Source organism: Pseudopodoces humilis, chromosome 20, assembly GCF_049639895.1.
Source record: "Pseudopodoces humilis isolate 2021_Gansu_Grassland_sample_001 chromosome 20, ASM4963989v1, whole genome shotgun sequence".
Lineage (NCBI taxonomy): Eukaryota > Metazoa > Chordata > Aves > Passeriformes > Paridae > Pseudopodoces > Pseudopodoces humilis.
The window spans coordinates 5,510,121-5,527,867 of record NC_142219.1 but is presented as its reverse complement, the minus strand read 5'-3'; the positions used below and the strand labels follow the sequence as shown (position 1 = coordinate 5,527,867).

The 17,747-nt window shown below is 42.0% G+C and overlaps 1 protein-coding gene, 1 long non-coding RNA gene and 1 other non-coding gene across 7 annotated transcripts in view; all 3 read right to left on the bottom strand.

Moving 5' to 3' along the window:
* EP400 (E1A binding protein p400) overlaps positions 1–10,896 on the bottom strand; it is a 50,880-nt gene extending 39,984 nt beyond the window's left edge. For 2 of the 3 annotated variants that reach the window (XM_088065189.1, XM_088065190.1), the window contains exons 1-4: positions 10,727–10,896; positions 9,558–9,679; positions 8,989–9,100; positions 3,423–4,775 (exon numbers count right to left, since the gene is read on the bottom strand). In XM_088065189.1, the coding sequence (XP_087921315.1) occupies positions 3,423–4,745 (1,323 nt within the window). In that variant the 5' untranslated portion in view covers positions 4,746–4,775; positions 8,989–9,100; positions 9,558–9,679; positions 10,727–10,896. Of the gene's footprint in view, positions 1–3,422; positions 4,776–6,591; positions 6,711–8,988; positions 9,101–9,557; positions 9,680–10,726 lie in introns of those variants that run through there. The other variant, XM_088065188.1, reaches the window with a different exon arrangement.
* Positions 10,225–10,363, bottom strand: LOC148182746 (small nucleolar RNA SNORA49). The gene has a single exon (XR_015774304.1). It is a non-coding gene; the product is annotated as a small nucleolar RNA SNORA49 (small nucleolar RNA).
* A 985-nt stretch (positions 10,897–11,881) lies between the features above and the next one.
* LOC106628256 (uncharacterized) lies at positions 11,882–16,795 on the bottom strand. Of its 3 annotated transcripts, none has more exons than XR_015774269.1 (5): positions 16,365–16,795; positions 15,642–15,733; positions 15,081–15,515; positions 13,376–13,539; positions 11,882–12,006 (listed from the first exon to the last, which is right to left on the bottom strand). It is a non-coding gene; the product is annotated as an uncharacterized LOC106628256 (long non-coding RNA). The 3 variants fall into 3 exon arrangements; XR_001331548.2 differs by having other exon boundaries at positions 15,299–15,515; XR_015774268.1 differs by having other exon boundaries at positions 13,376–15,515.
* Between the last annotated feature and the right edge of the window lie 952 nt (positions 16,796–17,747).

Sequence of the window (17,747 nt, the reverse complement as noted above, 5' to 3'; positions counted from 1 at the left end):
GTCAGTACCACACAGAGAGTTTTGTACATTTTTAGCATGAACCAGTTGCCCTGAAACTGGTCTGACACGGTACAATACCTTCAGAAGTATCATCACTGCTGGAGCTACAGCTTGGTGATAAGCCTAATCACTACAATAAGTCACTTGATACAATATTAGGTATTTTAAACAGCTTAAATGAAGCCTGACTACCTAAGGAGACTTCCAAGATATATCAGTACTGGCCCTAAGGAAGAGCTCTCAGTGCAATCCCCTTTGCTGCACAACTCCTTTGTACAACATCACAGAGAACATGACATTTGTTACACACAGGAACACAACCCAGCTTGTATTTCATTTCACTATCCATTTCCAAAGCCTAGATAAAAGGGAGCACAGCCTGTACAGCTGCTATGGTACAGCACAGTAAATCACCCTGTAACACCTGCTAAGCATATAATTGAGCTAAAAGGTAAATATTTTAGTTACAGATGGAATTAGGGTATATTACTTCTCAGGGTATGTATGGCATGATGTCTGGGTAACAGAGTTGAAGGCAGCTGCATAAAACCACACCAAACTGAAAAGTTGCATCATCACTGATCCATAAAAATTTTAACTTATTATCACATTTATTTCTTGGCTTTCTCCAGTATTCCTCATGAAAAATGAAAAACAAAAAAAATGTTAAAAAGGAGTTTTAAAATAAAAATAAGCACTTCTGTTTCTTCTTCCCAACATTTATGGCAGAGCTAATGGAAAGCAGTTAATTATTTAAAACAAATAGTGTCAGAGGATTAGTATTGTTGTTTAACACATTTCAGGGAAGGCAAATCCAAATTCTTTTGTAGCCACACTCAAAACCTTTAATACATAAGGGGAAGAAAAAAAAATAAAAGAATTTTAGAAGAAATCCACAATTACAATGCCACAGACAAAGAATCCATATTATCACTATGCAGAATGCACAAATGAACCAAATGCATTAGGGATACAAAAGACAAACAAACCAAAGTGAAAACATTCAAGCTGAAAGTTAATGCAATAAGCCAGCAACCTGGAGACAAAGCTTTAACTTCCTCAAGGCTTCAGTTATACTGATGCATTTGAAGACTGCAAAGGTTTTTTGGTTTTGTTTAGATGATAAGGGATGGGCTCTTGGGAAAATTCTAATTCATCTAAGAAATATCAAATCTGAATGAAGAAAAAAAATCTGGGATGAAACTACATTTTAGAACCATTGAAAAGTACCTGAAATGGTTGCTGCTGGGATGAAAAAGCAGCAGAAACATTTGGAGGAAGCTGGGTTGCTATAGCGACAGGAGTACCAGTCTGCCCATCCTTTCCTGTCACAACCTTTACCTGAGAGAAATATTTTGGGAAAAAAAAAAAAGAAGGGAGAATCATTTTCTTTTTAGAAGTTTTTCTTTCTTTTAACTGTTCAACACACTCCTTTGGTACTGATGGCACCTCACTGAAGAGGGGATAATAACTAAACCACCATCAGTACAGCTTGTTTCGAGCACAGCCCATTTTTAGAGTTCTGTCTTACTTTTAATAGCAGAACAGAGCACAGCCTTGACTGTTTATTGTGACTTCTCGTCACTGGAAACATTTTCTTAAATCCAGTTAACATAAAAATGTGTTTTAAATTTAATGATTGCTGCTGCTAACGGACAACAAATTAGCATGACAGACAGTTTGAACGTAAGAGAGCTTCAACATTTATTTAAGCAATGAGCACAGCCACCATTCACTCTCCCCTTGAATTCCCAAAGACATCAACCTTCCAGGCGAGGGATGAAGCGTTGCTTTAGCAGAAAGTGATAAAGAGGGGGAGGGGGAAATAAAACAGAAGGCGACAACAAAATACAAAGAAAGAACATACTCAAAAGACGTCTTAATCTTTCAGAAGGATTCATCACTTGAAAACACATAAACACTTCTGCTGTTGCACTTTGCAAAACTCTCCAGCAGTTACAGGGACAAGCAGCTTTCACAAACAAAAGAGGATCCACCACGAGAAGGCAGTGAAGTACAGCAAATTCTCAACCCCAAACACCATGGGGTAGAGCCTCAACTCATTTAAAGTGTAGCAGTGCCACTGACTTCAAGGAACCTGTACCATTTACACCCACTAAAGAGCCCTCAAAGTGTGCAGATGGTAGTTAAAAATACCTGGTTATTTCAGCTGACAAACACGCAACCCAACAAGAACACCTAAACAATTTGACAAAACACAAACCAGGTGAAAAAAAAAATACTGAATATCCATTGTCAATAAATTACAGTAACAAGCTAGCTTTTATATTACTATATAAAGTAATGATTCCTTCAAAATTGTCAATAACTGTCGCAAGCAGAAATGTATTTTCCTAATCAAGAAGTTTAGACAACAAAGCAATGAATAAATTAAACTTCAGCCATAATTCTGTTAAAATTTCCCACCAATTCCAGCTGAAGGCATGACTAATAATTCATACCTAAGAGTCATGAAATTTCAGTGAAGGCACTCATTTCCCAAAGGTAGTTAAAGGTTCTTTACATAATATTGATTCCTCTACACTCTGGCAGCTATATACCCTTAGATATTTTCACAAATTTTCGAAGATATTTATGAATGCCAAGTGGTGCAGGGACATCAGTTCTATCTACCCTGCTGCAACCACTTGCCATGTCGGTTTGTGGGCAGGCTCTGCACCAGACCAGTGCTCCAGCAGCCACAGACGGGTACAAACATGCAGTTAAAGCTGCACAGCACCTGTCAGTGGCGAGCTTCCTTCAACTTCTTTGCCATTAATGAACAATGAATTCAAGCTAGTTAGTAATTTAAACCTTTGCATAAGCAACAAAATGAACTTGTCAATGTCTAGTATGTAAGCGCTGGTTGTTAATCCTTTAAACAGCAACTTACACACAGAGCTCCAGGGCACCACATGACTGTGGACCACTACACATGTTCTCCCTCACTAATTAGATTAATTCACATTTTTTGTTGGCTGCAGCAACATTGAACTTCAGTAACATCTATGACTGGAAGATCCATGAGTCAGGTTAACCTCTTGTAATGCTTTTGCTTATTCCTTTTTGGTTTGTCCAAGTCTAGTTAAGTGAAATTAAAACTATGATTCCTAGTCATAACCATTCTGAGAGCTTAAAATCATTTCCACACTTCTACCATCTTTACTTGTGTGCAACTAGGACAGTTAAAGCTCCCTCTCTATTCTTTAATTTTAAATCCATAAATCTAACAGCACACTCAAACCGACCCATCAAATCACACCACCCAGCAGAACTGCATTCTCTCAGACCAACTATTTTATGAAAAACCGCCATACTTCATCAAGCAAAAATGGTTCTTCATGTCCTGTCCCATTCTTTAATACTTCACAATCCCAGTGCTACAACTTCATCCACGATTTTATTCCAACAAAGTTTCTTACCTCATCATTGATGACCTCAGATTGTTCTTCCTCTTCTTCCTCCTCCAGATCCAAGTCATTTTGCCTCAGGTATGCTTGCAGAGGAACACAATGTTTCTTCTTAAAAGCTAAGAAGTCCATCATATTCCCTTGAAGATGTTGCAGGAAGAACAGTTCAATCAAACATTCCTTAAAAGTTTCCTTAAGAATTTCCATCTGCTTGTGGTGATGATCCAAACACAGTTTTCTCATTTGAGCAGTTTCTTGGTTTGCAGGAGGAATCTCCTCCAACTTTTTGGGTTGTTTTTTCACTGTTGTGTTAGCTGTAGGAGTGAGAGGAAGACTCGACAGCCCCTGTGGCACAGTGGCCCGTGAAGGACTTGTGGGAGGAGGAGGTGACGTCATTCCAAACGCACTTGGTCCTCCAACTCCTGCTATCAATCCACCAGAAGTCCTGTCAAATCCAATGGGTCTACTCAGCTGTTGCCCTTGAAGCACTTGCTGCTGCTGTTGCATAAGTTGCCCCTGGATAATATTGCTGATTTGGGGTGGCAAGCTGGTCGTTGTGATGTGGCCCGGGCTAGTCAAGGATTGCATATTTGCCCCGCTGGCCACAGGGCTCTGAGGCCCGAGGTGGTGGATGGTGCCCCCAGACTGCGAGTGAGGCTGTGAAAGCCTGCGCTCCCTCACCGTGGCAGGCGTCCCAGACGATGGAAGCTGCACCTGTGCAGCAGCTCCTTGAGCAATTTGTGCAATTCCCGGCCCTTCTTGGTACACAAAGTGTCCGCCGTTGGAAGGACTCAGGCTGATCTGTCTCACGAGCACGCTGGCATCCACAAAGCCCCTTGTTGGGCTCTGGCTGCACATGCCCAGGCCAGGCCCGGGAGTGCCTGCCCGGACGTTGGGCAGCGCCTGCACCGGCACCGGGTTAGGCTGCGTGGGGCTCTGCGACTGCACTTGCTGCGGCAGCGGAGAGGTGACCTGGATGTACGAGGGGGATCCATGCTCAAAGCGCCTCTGCTGAGGGCTGAACTGAAAGCTCGGGGACGTCGGGTTTGGAAGCGGCAGCGGGGTGAGAGTTATCTGCTGGTTCCCCGAGGCCACCGGGCCCACGTTCTGCAGGGTGATGTTCACATTCTGCCCCGCCACCGGGCTCCGGCTCATGATAAACTGCTGGATTTGGTAACTGGGCGACTGCGGCGCTGAGGGGCTTGCAGAAGGCGCAAAAGAGGCTGCGGGAGACTGGGGCAAATTTGCCTGTTGTTCTTCTCCCTCACTGCCTGTGAAGGACCTGGATCTCTGGAGCTGGCGCTGGGCATTCTGAGGACCATTGCCATGGTGCATTCTCACTGATCTAAGGTTTTATAGTATACGCTAAAGAAATACACAAAAACAGACAATCAGGAAAGGTAAAAACTCTTCTGCAACTGAAACTACTTAACTACAGCTAGAAAGATTACCTTTTATTTAAAACGTTTAGAATGATCTATTCACTGGCATCTCAGAACAACAAAATCTTCCTTAAATCCCTCATAAATTTCTCTAGCTAGCACTGCTATTGAATAGTCTTATAAATGCTGTGTTCCCCTTAACTAGATAGACACAGGACTTTTTCCCTTGCTGTGGAACTTCAAAAAACTATGGTCTCCAATACCAAAGGCATCCACTCTTTTTTCACGTTATTACCAATGTTTCAGTAGCAACTAAAAATAAGAAAATGGACAGGCTATTCATTTATTTTCTAGCTACTGAAGGCCAAGTCATCCAATTGTATGGAAAACTACTGTACTTGATGCTTAACTTTGCCTTCTCTTTCCTTCAGAACACATAAAGAGATGAAAATTAATCAAATCTGCATTTCATTAAAAATGCTGTTTATTAAGCTACGCAGAAATCCCAAAACATTCTGGTTTTGCATTTCAATCACAGACAAACAAAAATTCCAATGACATGCACTGACAGGTAGATTCAGGACTGGGAGTCACATACAAAGAGCAGCAAGAGAAAATGAAACCTGATAGGTTTGGTTTTTTTCCTTTTAAAATCTCTCTCTTGTTTTGAAAGCAACACTTTCATTTTTATAATTTCAGGCCAAACACACACAAATATGCTGCCACTCCTTTGTGTTCCTAACTCCAAGCTGGTCGCAAGTGGCAACAGGCAGCAGCACACCGGCACGGCAGCACCAGTGGGAAGCGATGAGATGCAGCGGGTGCTGCCGGTTCTCCCGTTCCTCCGCTGCCCAGGCAGGGAGCACATCACAAACCCTCCGCTCCCTGTCCTGCACTACCTGCAGCGATCTGCCTAAGCCCTGGGGATGGAGATATTCCCTTCCTTGCCCCGGGAAAGAGGCGGCTGTCCGGGAGGGTGGAGCAAAGCAGAGCTGTCACACACGTGCCAGCAGCGACAGGAGGCCGAGAGCCCGGGACCTCCCGTGCCGGGGGTACCGGGGAGCGCAGCTGGCACAGCGGCTCCTCCGGCCGGGTTCCGCCTCTCCCGGACCAGGGCTCATCCCGGCGGGTCTCGGCTCTCCTGCACCGGGCTCATCCCGGCGGGTCTCGGCTCTCCTGCACCGGGCTCATCCCGGCGGGTCTCGGCTCTCCTGCACCGGGCTCATCCCGGCGGGTCTCGGCTCTCCCACTCTCCGGAGCTCAAACCTGAGCGAGCTCCCTCAGTAGAGCGGGAAGCGGAAAAAACTGCACTCCTTACAGGCCCCTTTTCCAAAAGATTTAACGATACTGCAATTCTTCCAGGTATTGTGGTTGTTTCACAGCGCCGATGCCAAATAATTAAGATTCAAACGATACTACCAGCAACAAGGTCTTATTATTTTAATTACCCGCACCTCACTAACACTTACGGCCCCAGTGAAAACACTTAATTAATTACAGGCCGATAAGGGAGGTCCCGAAGCGGGGATCGCCTTTTGTGTGCGAGCAGCGCAGCGAGGCCGCTCGGGCCGGGGGCGAAGCCCGGCTCCGCCGCCGCTCCGCGGGGACTCCCCCCGCCCGGGGCTCCCCCGCCGGGGCCGCGCTCCCCCGGCCCGGCCCGGCCCGCGTCCCCCGCCCCGCGCCGGGCGGGCCCGTCCCTCCGCGGCCGCTCCCGGTGCGACGGCAGGGCTGTCGGGGGCCGTTCGGAGCGGAGCGGGGCGCGCAGCCGGGCCCGGGCGGGCCCCGCGGGCCGCACTTACCGCGGGCGCCGCGGGTTCCATTCGCTGCGGGCAGGAAGCGCGGGCGGGGGCGCCGCTACCAGCGCCGGCAGGAGACAAACCGCGTCCCGCCGCGCCTGCGCCGCCAGCCGCGCGCCGCACCGCGCCTGCGCCAGCGCCGCGCCTGCGCGCACCGCGGAGCCGGCCCGCGGCTCCTGTCGCGATAGGAACGGGCTCGGCGACAGGGCAGAAAAATTATATTTATTATAGCAGAGACAGGGGAGGGGAAGGAGAGAACAGAGGGTGGTTTCTGTCCGCGCAGGGAGCAGGGCTGGCTCTTCAAGCCACGGTGTGAAAATGCACATTGCAGCTCGCGGGGCTTGTACTGCTCAGGGCAGGAGAGACTGGGAGCGTCTGGAGCGGGGCCAGCCGAGGGAAACAAAGGCGGTGAAGGGGCTGGAGCATCTCTCTTACGGGGAAAGGCTGAGGGAGCCGGCGCTGTTCGGCCTCGGGAAGAAGCGGCTGAGAGGAGCAGCTCTGCTCGGTGGTGCCAGGTAACAGGACAGGAGACAACGGGCACACACTGATGCTCAGGAGGTTCCACCCAGACAGGAGGAAGGACTTCTGGTACGTCAGATGGAGCAATACTGAAGCACTTCAGTATTCAGTATAAAATCAGTATATTCAGTATAAAATCAGCAGGAGCACAGATTTGATTCTTGGACAGTAAACACTACCTTAAGGCTAAAGGTTAACACAGAACCTTTGATAAGAAAAAGGTCCCCGTGAATTACATTCGTGCTTAAGAGAAAACAAATTCACCAATCAGGCCACCAGTGATTTCCTGTTAAATCTGAGAAAAATTATTGACAGTAGAAGTAAACTTAAAGAAATCTATTTCTTTTTCTAGAAGTCACTGTCATCAACTCAAAAGTGATTCATTTAGATTTGAATACACCCAGAATTCCAGTCTTTAGCACAAAGAGGATGACCACCTACATTCTACATAAATACAAAGTGAAGGCTTAGGTACCAAAAATACATAAGCAAAAAAATACATAATACAAAAATACATAAGCAAAAGCCCTGTCTCAAAATTCATAGTTATCAATAGCCTTGACTGAAAACAATTCATATCCTACCACTTAAACAGCTTTCCACCCTTATTTTTTACATACTGGTTGTGCAAATGATACATCCAAGATCATATTATCATAATATTGGGGAAATTCATATTCCTAAGTGTATGGAAATGTAATAAATATAACCTATATTAGTAATACTGTTAGGAGAAGATATTTGCTATTTAGAATTCTAAAATCTAGTTATGTTTTTGCTTAGTAAACACTCATGTAGTACTCTAACAGCAATGAGGAATTAAAAGAAAAAAAAAAAAAAACACACAAAAAAACTACAACAAAAAAGACCCCAGAAACCCCCAAGTTCTCACAATGCAAATCACGTTTCAACACCTTTCCCTCTGGACTTGCAATGGTCTTTATGTAACAATTTTGGCATTGCTTTGGAGAGTGATAAACATAGTTACAAGAGAACCACATCACTGACATGATCCAAGACCTTGAAGAAAATAATGCAAATTATCTGACAAGGCACAGGACTATAAAACAGTTTTACAACACAAGATACCATTCAGTTCAATGCACGTCACAACCCTCAGGAGAACACTTGGTAATTTAGATGTTTCAGAACATGAACAGATATATCAACAGGCTCAAATTACCTCCCCTGAGTGTTTCAGTATTTAAATTTGCACAGAACTGTTTCATGTAAATGGATTGAAAACAAGGTACTTTACGGAAGCCACTTGGTTGTTTTACAGAAAGTAAATTCCAACCTTTTCTAAAGGTTTACATAAAATAAGAGAAATCCCCAAATCTGGTCCACCAAGCTGGCCAGCTGTTCTGAGTAGGAACCATGATGTTTCCTGAGTCACACAACATTCAATCTAAATAATTTCTTAGCTCAGACAGTCTCTCTTCTGTAAACGTTCTGGAACCCTCTTTTCCATATTCAGAGCAAAGAACCTTATGGAAACACGTTTTGAAGTATTCAATAAGATAAGGCATGAGGTCAAAAAATTTTTTACTCATCCTAAAATCAAGTTCAGAGAAGTCAAATTACAGATGTATTTGACACCTTTTGCTGCAGATGTTGCTTTTGATTAAGGCAATGTCAATAAAAGGGTAACATTATCATTGAAACAAGCAAACCTTTATTACTAGATATTGTTACCTTCTGATTTTCTATATGAGCTGACAGCTCAGTATTTCTACTGAACTGTGAACACATATCACTGGTTCCCAAATAAACCTAGAAATAATAAACCACTACCTTTTCAAAACTCTGTCTCAGATCAAGTAAAACACTAATTTTTTATGTATCATTAAATAACTGCTAATGTTCTTAATGTTACAGTACCTGAGATAAAAGGTCTGTTGAACAATCCCCTCCCTGAGCAGCCAGTTCTTGAATCCTATGTTTAATACTCTTTTTCAACAGACTCTCTTCAACAGAATTACCACTTACAAGCCTGTAAAACAAATGAACCCATTACAATCCTTGTGCTCTCAGCACATCCTTTCAAGAAAAGAAATTGTCACTGGAGAGAAGCTTTCAAATACATCTTAGAACTACATAAACATCACAGGTGGATCTGAAATCCAGTGATAATCAAGAATGGCATTTTCTGTTTATCAAGGACTGAAAACACACACATTTATTTTGGCTGTCTCAATACAGAAGTCAGATGGTTTGTTAGATTAAAGTGGGAGCAAAGACAGGACAGAAGCAGCAGTGTGGAAAGGACATGATTTTCATTTTCCCTCTAGTCTGAAGGGAAGGTGTATGATACAATCTTTGAAGGGATCTTGAAAGACCAAGTTACTTAAACTAGAAGGGTGACCTCAACCAAAAATCCTAGTTTCTCCCCAAACCATCTTCTCTCTACTTTTGATTTTAAAACACTGATTTCTTTGCATGAAATTCACCTGTATGTGTGATTATCTCTGCCTCTTGCAATTTTGTCACACCACTCCTTACTCTTTGCATCCATCAGCAGATCTAAATCAGTCATAGAAGACAACAGTAATCACACCTGTGTGACTGACACCTGTGGAAGGAGTGTGGGAAGACAGGATAGCACAGAAGGATCACTTGCCTTTGTTGAAGATTTTTATGAATTCCTAAAATAGGGAAACTAGCAACTTCATTAAAAATTCACATTAATAAGGGATAAATCTCTAAACAGTCTTTTTTTTTTAACAGAGTGAGAAGACTGGAAAAATTGTTATCTTATTACTTACCCAACCTACATTAAGCATGCAAAACATTTCAAGTTATCTGACTGCCCACATTACAGATCTACACAATTCATAATTAATCTGCCTACTATTAAAGCTATTAATTTATGGTGCAGTCAGCCAAATAAAAATCTAAATATCTATTACAGTAACCACATCATGTCCTATGATCAAGCACACCTGAGCTGTTATTCCTGTACCTGCTCCATCATTTTTCTTGTCTATTGACTAAATCAAATCAAATGCCTTGTGTTGCTTTAAGGCAAAGTATTCTTTCATGTTTTATACTGCATCTAACAGAAAGCATAATCATGCAATTTGGAATAAAAAATAAAAATACCTTCAATATATTGTTAATGTTTGCTCAAATTGTAGGCCCCAGAGGATACACAGAATCTTACTGGGGAGGGAAAGGAGCATACTTTCAATTTATCCTCAGGCAATGCCAGGGCACTCTACGACAAATAAAAGCCCCTGGAGTAAGGCTGAGGAACTGCCAACATAAAAACACCAACTACACTTAAAGTACTAACAATGTAAATAGCTACAGATAATGAAAGCAAAAGCAATTAATCAAATGGCTATTATGAAAAAAAAAAATCTGCATTTGAAGCACAAATTGCTCATAAACATAGGATAATTAGAGGCATACTCCTTGTAAACACCCTAGATTCCTCATCAAATAGTAATATGACTGACATATTTCATTTATAATTACATATTTGTGCTACAGCTACATATATAATTTGCTTCAATAAGCAAAGAAACTATGCAAATGAATCTTGCAAATGTATTAGACTTTGCCCTCCCACCATAAGCACCTACTCACTATTAGCTGGAGTAAGAGATCCTCTTACCAGATAATGCCAGCTGTGAGCACCACTCTCACTAACTCTCACTCACGTGAGGAAACGGAAATTCAGGAAAAGCTCCAGGATGTTAAACACTGCAATCATCTGTGTCAAAATCAGCACCTGCTCTCCCTTCTGCTTTCAGCTTCCAAAGCAGGACAGCCAGAGCTCCCAGCTTGCCTGGTTATAAATGAGAACCTGAATGTTCTGCAGGTCACACTCACAATTAGAGACAGCCCCTGCACACGGGTGTATCCAGTGGTGGGTGTTTAATACCTGAATCACACTGCACCATCTCTGTTCCTCAGACTGAACTGCAAGAGTTTCATTCCATGGGTCCATGTGTAAGAAGGATTTGCGCCACACAAACATGGAGGAGCAACAGCTACAGCTGGAACACACACAGGTCTCTAAAAAACAAATCAGAACTTTATTATACTCATTTTTAACCGCTTGAGCTATTAACTACTCAAAACCAGTAATATTTGCAAAGAAGCACAAAACACCTGGCTAAAGGTAACAGAAAGTAAATCAGGACAGGAAGTTTTACGATGACATCAAGTAAATGCAAAAACACCTAAGTGAAAATTACCATCATCCATAAAGTTACCAAGAGAAGCTTTTTACAATTCCTAGGGGTTTTTTTTTGTCAACATTAACACAACAAATACAAGATATGTCAAAATAAAGCAGAACTGTTATAAATATAATAACAGTTGCCATGGAACTATTGAGAGTTTCAGATCCTAGAATTATCCAAAACTATACATCTAAGATGCAAATAAGTTCAGTGTAGAGGAATGTAGCCTGCAAAAAGGATAAAAAAAGGCAGCCTATTTATCATCTAGCATTTTACAGTTGTTCACATAAATACCCTATTTTGGAGGGTAGCACACACCCATCTAATCTGTGCAAAGATTCACATGGATTTGTTTCTATTACCTGGTAATAACATCCTTCAGGGCAATCTGTTGCTGTTTCAGTGTCAGAATGATTTCCTGCAATGGATCCTTAGAGCCTCTGAAGTGCTGGAATATGGAAGGCAATTTGCAAAGCCTGCCCAGCACCACTTGTTAATCCTGGCAGAACAATGCTGAGAGATTTTTCTTTCACTGATCCAAGAACAAGTTTCCAACAGGTCTCTGCCATACAGGAGGATTCTGGAATAATGACACTCATTCCAGAAGTATATTTTATCCAGGTGTTCTTTTACTTGTCTTTTTTCTCTTTGGATACCCTTTAAATTCAAAATTATTTTCTGAATCTACTGTGACCAGATAAAGCTTCTGCAAAAAACAAAGTCAAAAATAAAAATAATTTAGTTCATATGAGAGTTCTATGAATGGAGAAGAGAGCAGGAGAAAAACTGACACTTGTGATACAAGAACAAATGTCAGCTTTGGTATTGTAATGAAAAATAAATCTGCTTCCTTATTCTATGCCTACTGGCAAAAATATTATTTTTAGTCAGTAATCTGAGCTGAAAGAGGTACCCAGCTGAAGAGCATATGGCAGGAGGGATTCTGCTTCTCTCAACACACATAAGAAGCACACTATACTGTAAAATTCAAGTACACCAAATGCTCTGATGCTCCAGTCATCTCTGAAGGATTACATGGAAGGGGCATAACAGAACTCCCATATCCCCCAGTCATCTGTGGAGTCTGGAGACAGCAAGAAAACTCCCCACAATATGCTAATAAGGGTCAAACTTTGTAATGGAGCAAAGCTTTAATTACAGGTATGGTTTCAAAAACAGTGCAGTTTTAAGAGCTGATTTCACAATAGCTGTTTTGTGTACGCTATTTCCAGGAAACCAAAGATGTCTAAAGACAAAAAGAATAAGTTATTTTTCTGTTTTACATATATACTTCAGCTATCACTTCCCAGTCCTCAATTTCATTAACTGCCAATGCTCTCTTCTGGCAGAATAGCCTAAGGACACTAGTGCAGGACATCTTTCTTGTCACCTGTCACAGCCATGTGTCACACAAGCTGTCTTGGGCTTCATTAACCATACCCTTCTTATATCAGGCTAATTTATGGTAAAATTTAACTCTGCATTGCTCTACAGCAGAATTACATTTGCTCCAAGACTCAAAACTGAACCCTTCTAATTTCTCTTCTGAGGGAAGACTCTAGAACAAAAAAAAAATAAAAATTAAAAAGCCCAAAATTTAACAGAGTATTTTTTTCTCCCTCTGTCCTTCCCTCCCCCTCCCCCCCCCCCAAAAAAAATAAAAATCTTTAAGTGTTTTGCAAGTACATCTGAAAACTAACTAGAAACTAACTAGAAGGAGAAGATTTAATTATTCTACTTAGGAAACTCTATTCCAGAAAAAATTTTCAGTGTTTGATCAAAACCACAAGTGACTTCAACTCTTGAGTGTGGCCAGAAAGATCAAAACTGAGCTTTGATAAATGAAAAGAACTTAAGCAGTAAGAAGCACTCTGTTTTCCCCCAGAAGACTGAGGGAGAAGACTTTAAAGGCATAAAGTCTTTAGCAGTGATCAGTTTGGAAACAAAAGATTAAAAAAGAAACAAATAATTTTGAATGAACCCTCTCAGCCCTCACAAATATTACTCTTTTTCATCTGTTACTTAAAAAAAAAAAAATCAATAAAAAATAAACCAATCACCTGAACACTACATACCTTTTTGGTTTGAGCTTCACTGGCTTAAGTCTGGCTGATGAAAGGGAGCAGGAGATGTCTTCAATAAACTTTCCAGTTACCTTCAGTTTTAACAGCATTTGTGCTTTGTAGCAACTAATATGGCTTTCCATCCCAATCAAATCAAAGAGAGGCCAGTCTGTGTACTTAAGTTATTGTAAAAGAAAAAACAAAACCTAAAGAAATATTTTACTACTATTCAGATGCAGTTTAGACAAAATAATAGTAATAATACCACAGTATCTGAGAATGATTAAAAAGCTCCCAGCTGATGGCAGAATTAAAGTGGAACTTGGAAGAGCCACGTGTCATGTGACTTTGCAGAGAGCAGCTGCCGTTACTTTAAAAGGCTCCAAGAACCCACACCATGGAAATGGAGCATTATGCTCATGTTACCAGGAGTCGCAAATAGGGCAGCACCCTCAAAAGATAAGCTATATCTGCAGCTAATTCAATGCTTGTAATTAGAACATTTGCCTTTGTAGAACTGGTATTCCAGACCCATCTATTCCCACCTTGACACACTAACCCTAAAATAAAACCATAAAGTTATTTTAAGGTTTTGCTCAATTCTATCTAAAAGGCAAATTTCTAACAAAAAAAAATAATTACAATCCCTTTAGGAGTACTGTTTAAAGTTTACAAACAGTGGAAAGGCAACCCCAGACTCCCAGATCCTCGGTGATCACATCCTAACCATGAAAATGCTGCCTATTCTTTTCTGGTTGAAAATATCAAATTCACATCACTCTCTTGGCAATTACAGTCTTTCATCTTCTTTCTTGAAAAAAAAGTCAGTTGCCATCCACTGCATTTCTTTCATAACAACATGGTATGATTTGTGCCGAGTTTGGGCAGAGGTTTCAGAGACCATAAACCTTCTTTCCTCAGTGCTGTTATTCCCTGCAGAATTTCATTTTCCTTCAAATAAACATAATTAAACTTATGTTTCCTACGGCACAACACAAAACCAAGACAGACACTATGAAAAATGTTAAAATGTTACATGGATAATCAATACAAATGATTACTCAGTCCTTGGAAACATTCCATGGTGTTTGAAGTCACACTTCATTAAAAGATAATGAATAATGCATTTTGTGCAGCTTTTTGTAAAGTCTCTGAAGGACTTTGTGGGGCAGCAGTAATGCAAAAAATCCGGAGAGAAGCTTGGGATGCAGTGCTACTCAGTCTTGATAACTTCTGTTTTTCCTCCTAAAGTATAGTACCCCTAGATCTCATCAAAGTGCTGGCTGATTCAGTGAGAAATTTCACAGAATTTAAATACTCTGCCAGATGGCAGATGGACAAAATTCTCAAAAAAGTTCATATAAAAACACATCTATTTTCTGGCATTTTTATTAACACATGTAAGCATCCTGCAACTGCTGTCAAGTCAGCACAAGCAGCACAAATTTTCATTGCCATTCCCCCTCCTTTATTCTAAAATGGCACATAAAAATTTTAAATAATGGATTCTGTTTAATTAAATCTCCTTCTAGGACTTTATAACAAGAACAAATGCTACCTCCCTAGAGAATGTGTCTGATTCCTCCTCACCCCTTTCCTTTCTTCAAGAAAAATCATGTATATCTGCAGCACTAATTAAAACCAAATGAAAGCCACAGGTACCCACAGACATTCTAAATTTAAATACAAAAGTATTTTTGTAAAGAAAGATTCATACCCAGATGAGCTACGCCACAGCTCTCTGAAGCAAATCATCAGGCTTGGCAAAGTCACCTGCAAAAACTACTGGAATTATTTGCTCCTTTCTTCCCAGACTGGAGTAATAAATTCTGCCATCCACAAAGTCTCCACACAAAACACAAAGGTCAACAATCTCCAAACAAGATAATAAACGAATGTTGTATAATATAAATGTTGTATAATTTACAAATATACTTGTTGTTGTGAGGGAACTGGAGCTGGGACCACAAGCACATTGTTCCTATCCCAGCCTGCTGGTTGTACCTGCTGGGGCAGAATTGGGTTCCTGTCATATGCAGCAGGTAAGGAATTAAGCCAACTTGACAAATTTGGTCCATTTTGCTGCTGGTTTTCCTCCTGACTAATCTGCTGAGCCACTTGAGGGACAGGAGGCATTCCACCTGCAGAGAGACTTAAAAATTGCAATTTCAGTAAAGAAAATAGCAAAATGACAAAGAGAACCAAAGAAAGTGGCAATCCAGCCTGTTAGATAGCTGGTGAAATCAGCTTTCCACCACACCCCAGTACACCTGCCTACCTGGAAGCTCTGAAGGTGTGACTCAATCAGCATGCCAGTCTAGGATGTCCTTATCCACTCTTGAACCTGACAAGATCTTTGCTAACAACACCCTGCAGAGAGTTGATAACCAATCTCTATCAGGGTATCAAATGACCAAAAGAGGAAAATTTCATGCAACATTAATTAAGGAAAGCAACAAATTAGGCTCAGAGGGTACAAATTTAAACCCAGTGGATGGAAAATGAGATGTGCAGCACTTACTAGGATTTCTAAGATTTTCTCCAGAGGGTTTTTAAAATTAGTAACAATTGTTATTAGATATAATGTTACAATTACAGAAAATCTCATTTAAGCAATTATCTTTAATTACAAAGCTTAAAATTTACACTTAATCTTAAGTCATTAATATAAGCATTAGATGTACCAGCATTATTTTAAAGTTCGTGACTTTTTTTTTTTACTTGCTGTCAGAATTAATCATGAGTCTCTCTCTGAAGTACTATTTTGGAACTGAAATAAAGTTAACCTAATAAAGTACCTCATTGTCAATAAAATGGTACATCGGACTACCATTTCCAAAGGTCTATGAACTCCTACGTCTTGATTTTAATTTTACATTCACTTTATTTTGCTACGAAATGAGGTTTATGGTTGCAGAACTGCTTCCTGCACAACTGCAAAGCGATTTGATTTCAATGGTCACTGACCTTTTAACCCGAATTAACCACTAAAATTCTTTACCGTCACAGTAGATTTATCCATTTGCTTTATCTCTAGCAGCCAGACCTGGAGGGTTCCTGCAGCTCATTCTGAGTCTGAACTGGGTATGTTTGTAATTTGAAGACGCAGGACGGCCAAGCTTTTGGCTTTCTCCAGCCCAGGGAGTGACGGAGAGGCCGGTGCTGTCACACGCACGGGAGATGACGGAAGCTGTGCCAGGAGGGGGCTGCCTGCTGTCACTCCTGCCAGTTCCAGCCTCCCGTTTCATAAAGCAGCGGGGCGGGATGGTCCATGCTGTAAAGGACATTCCAACCCGGTACGCAGGGTGTCGGTGCTGCCTCGGAACAGAGCAGGCGCTAACACAGGGCTCAGCAGCGCCGGGAGCGCGGTGCCCTGTCCCTCACATCGCTGCGTGCTTCCCGCGGTATCCCGTCCCCGCTCCGCAGCCCCTGTGCCACCCCCGCACAGCCTGACCCGCTCCGCACACCGCACCCCCTGTGCCACCCCCAGGTCCCGGAGCCGCCCCGCGCTCCCCTCACGCCCCGGGCCCGCAGCGCTCTCCCGCAGCGCCCCCTCACGGCCGCCCCTCGCCCCGCCCCAGGCCCCGCCCCGCCCCGCGCGCGGCGATACCATTCACCTCCCACCGCGGGGGGGACACCCCGCCAGGCGCTCCCACCCGCACAGAGGGGGAGCCGCGACCATTCAGTATTTATTATTATTATTATTAATTACTGTTATTCATGTTTTTTCTCACTCCAAATAAATTTTCTCTTTGATTTCAACTGTGGTACATATCACAGCTTTGGGGCCTTTATTATAAGTAGATAAAGGTAATTTTTTTTTTCAGATTGAATGGCATGGGGAAATGGAGCTTTGGATGGAAGGTAATGCAGAGTAGGGACCAGGAAGGGATGTAAATGAAAATCCAGGCAGAAACTCTCTCCAGGACACTTCTATACACTTGCTCTCATAAAATCAAGCAAGGCCTTCATGATAAAAAGCTCTAAAGAAAACCCAGATAAAATGAACATGGGAATAATTTTTTAAAGTACAGCTGTGCCCCAAAAAATACCCCCAAATTGCCACCAACCCAAAAAAAAACCTTCAAAACCAAAAGAATCATTCCAGAAGGAACTATAAAATTAAAGGCTTTGGCCAAATCCCACTATATGTGGGAACAAAGAGTTGACTCCTTATTTTCAGTAATTAGAATGCAAGACTCCACACAGACTCAAGCAAGGGAATATCCAAACGCTTGCAGTCTTGTTCCAGTATTTCAATAGTGTTTTGCAGGTTGGTAAGGCAGGAGGGTGTAATTTCTTCTGCCACCTCCAGAGAGCTGGAAACAAGAACCAGAAGTTAAACACTGATAGGAAAAAGGAGCATGAACTCCAGGATAAGGAA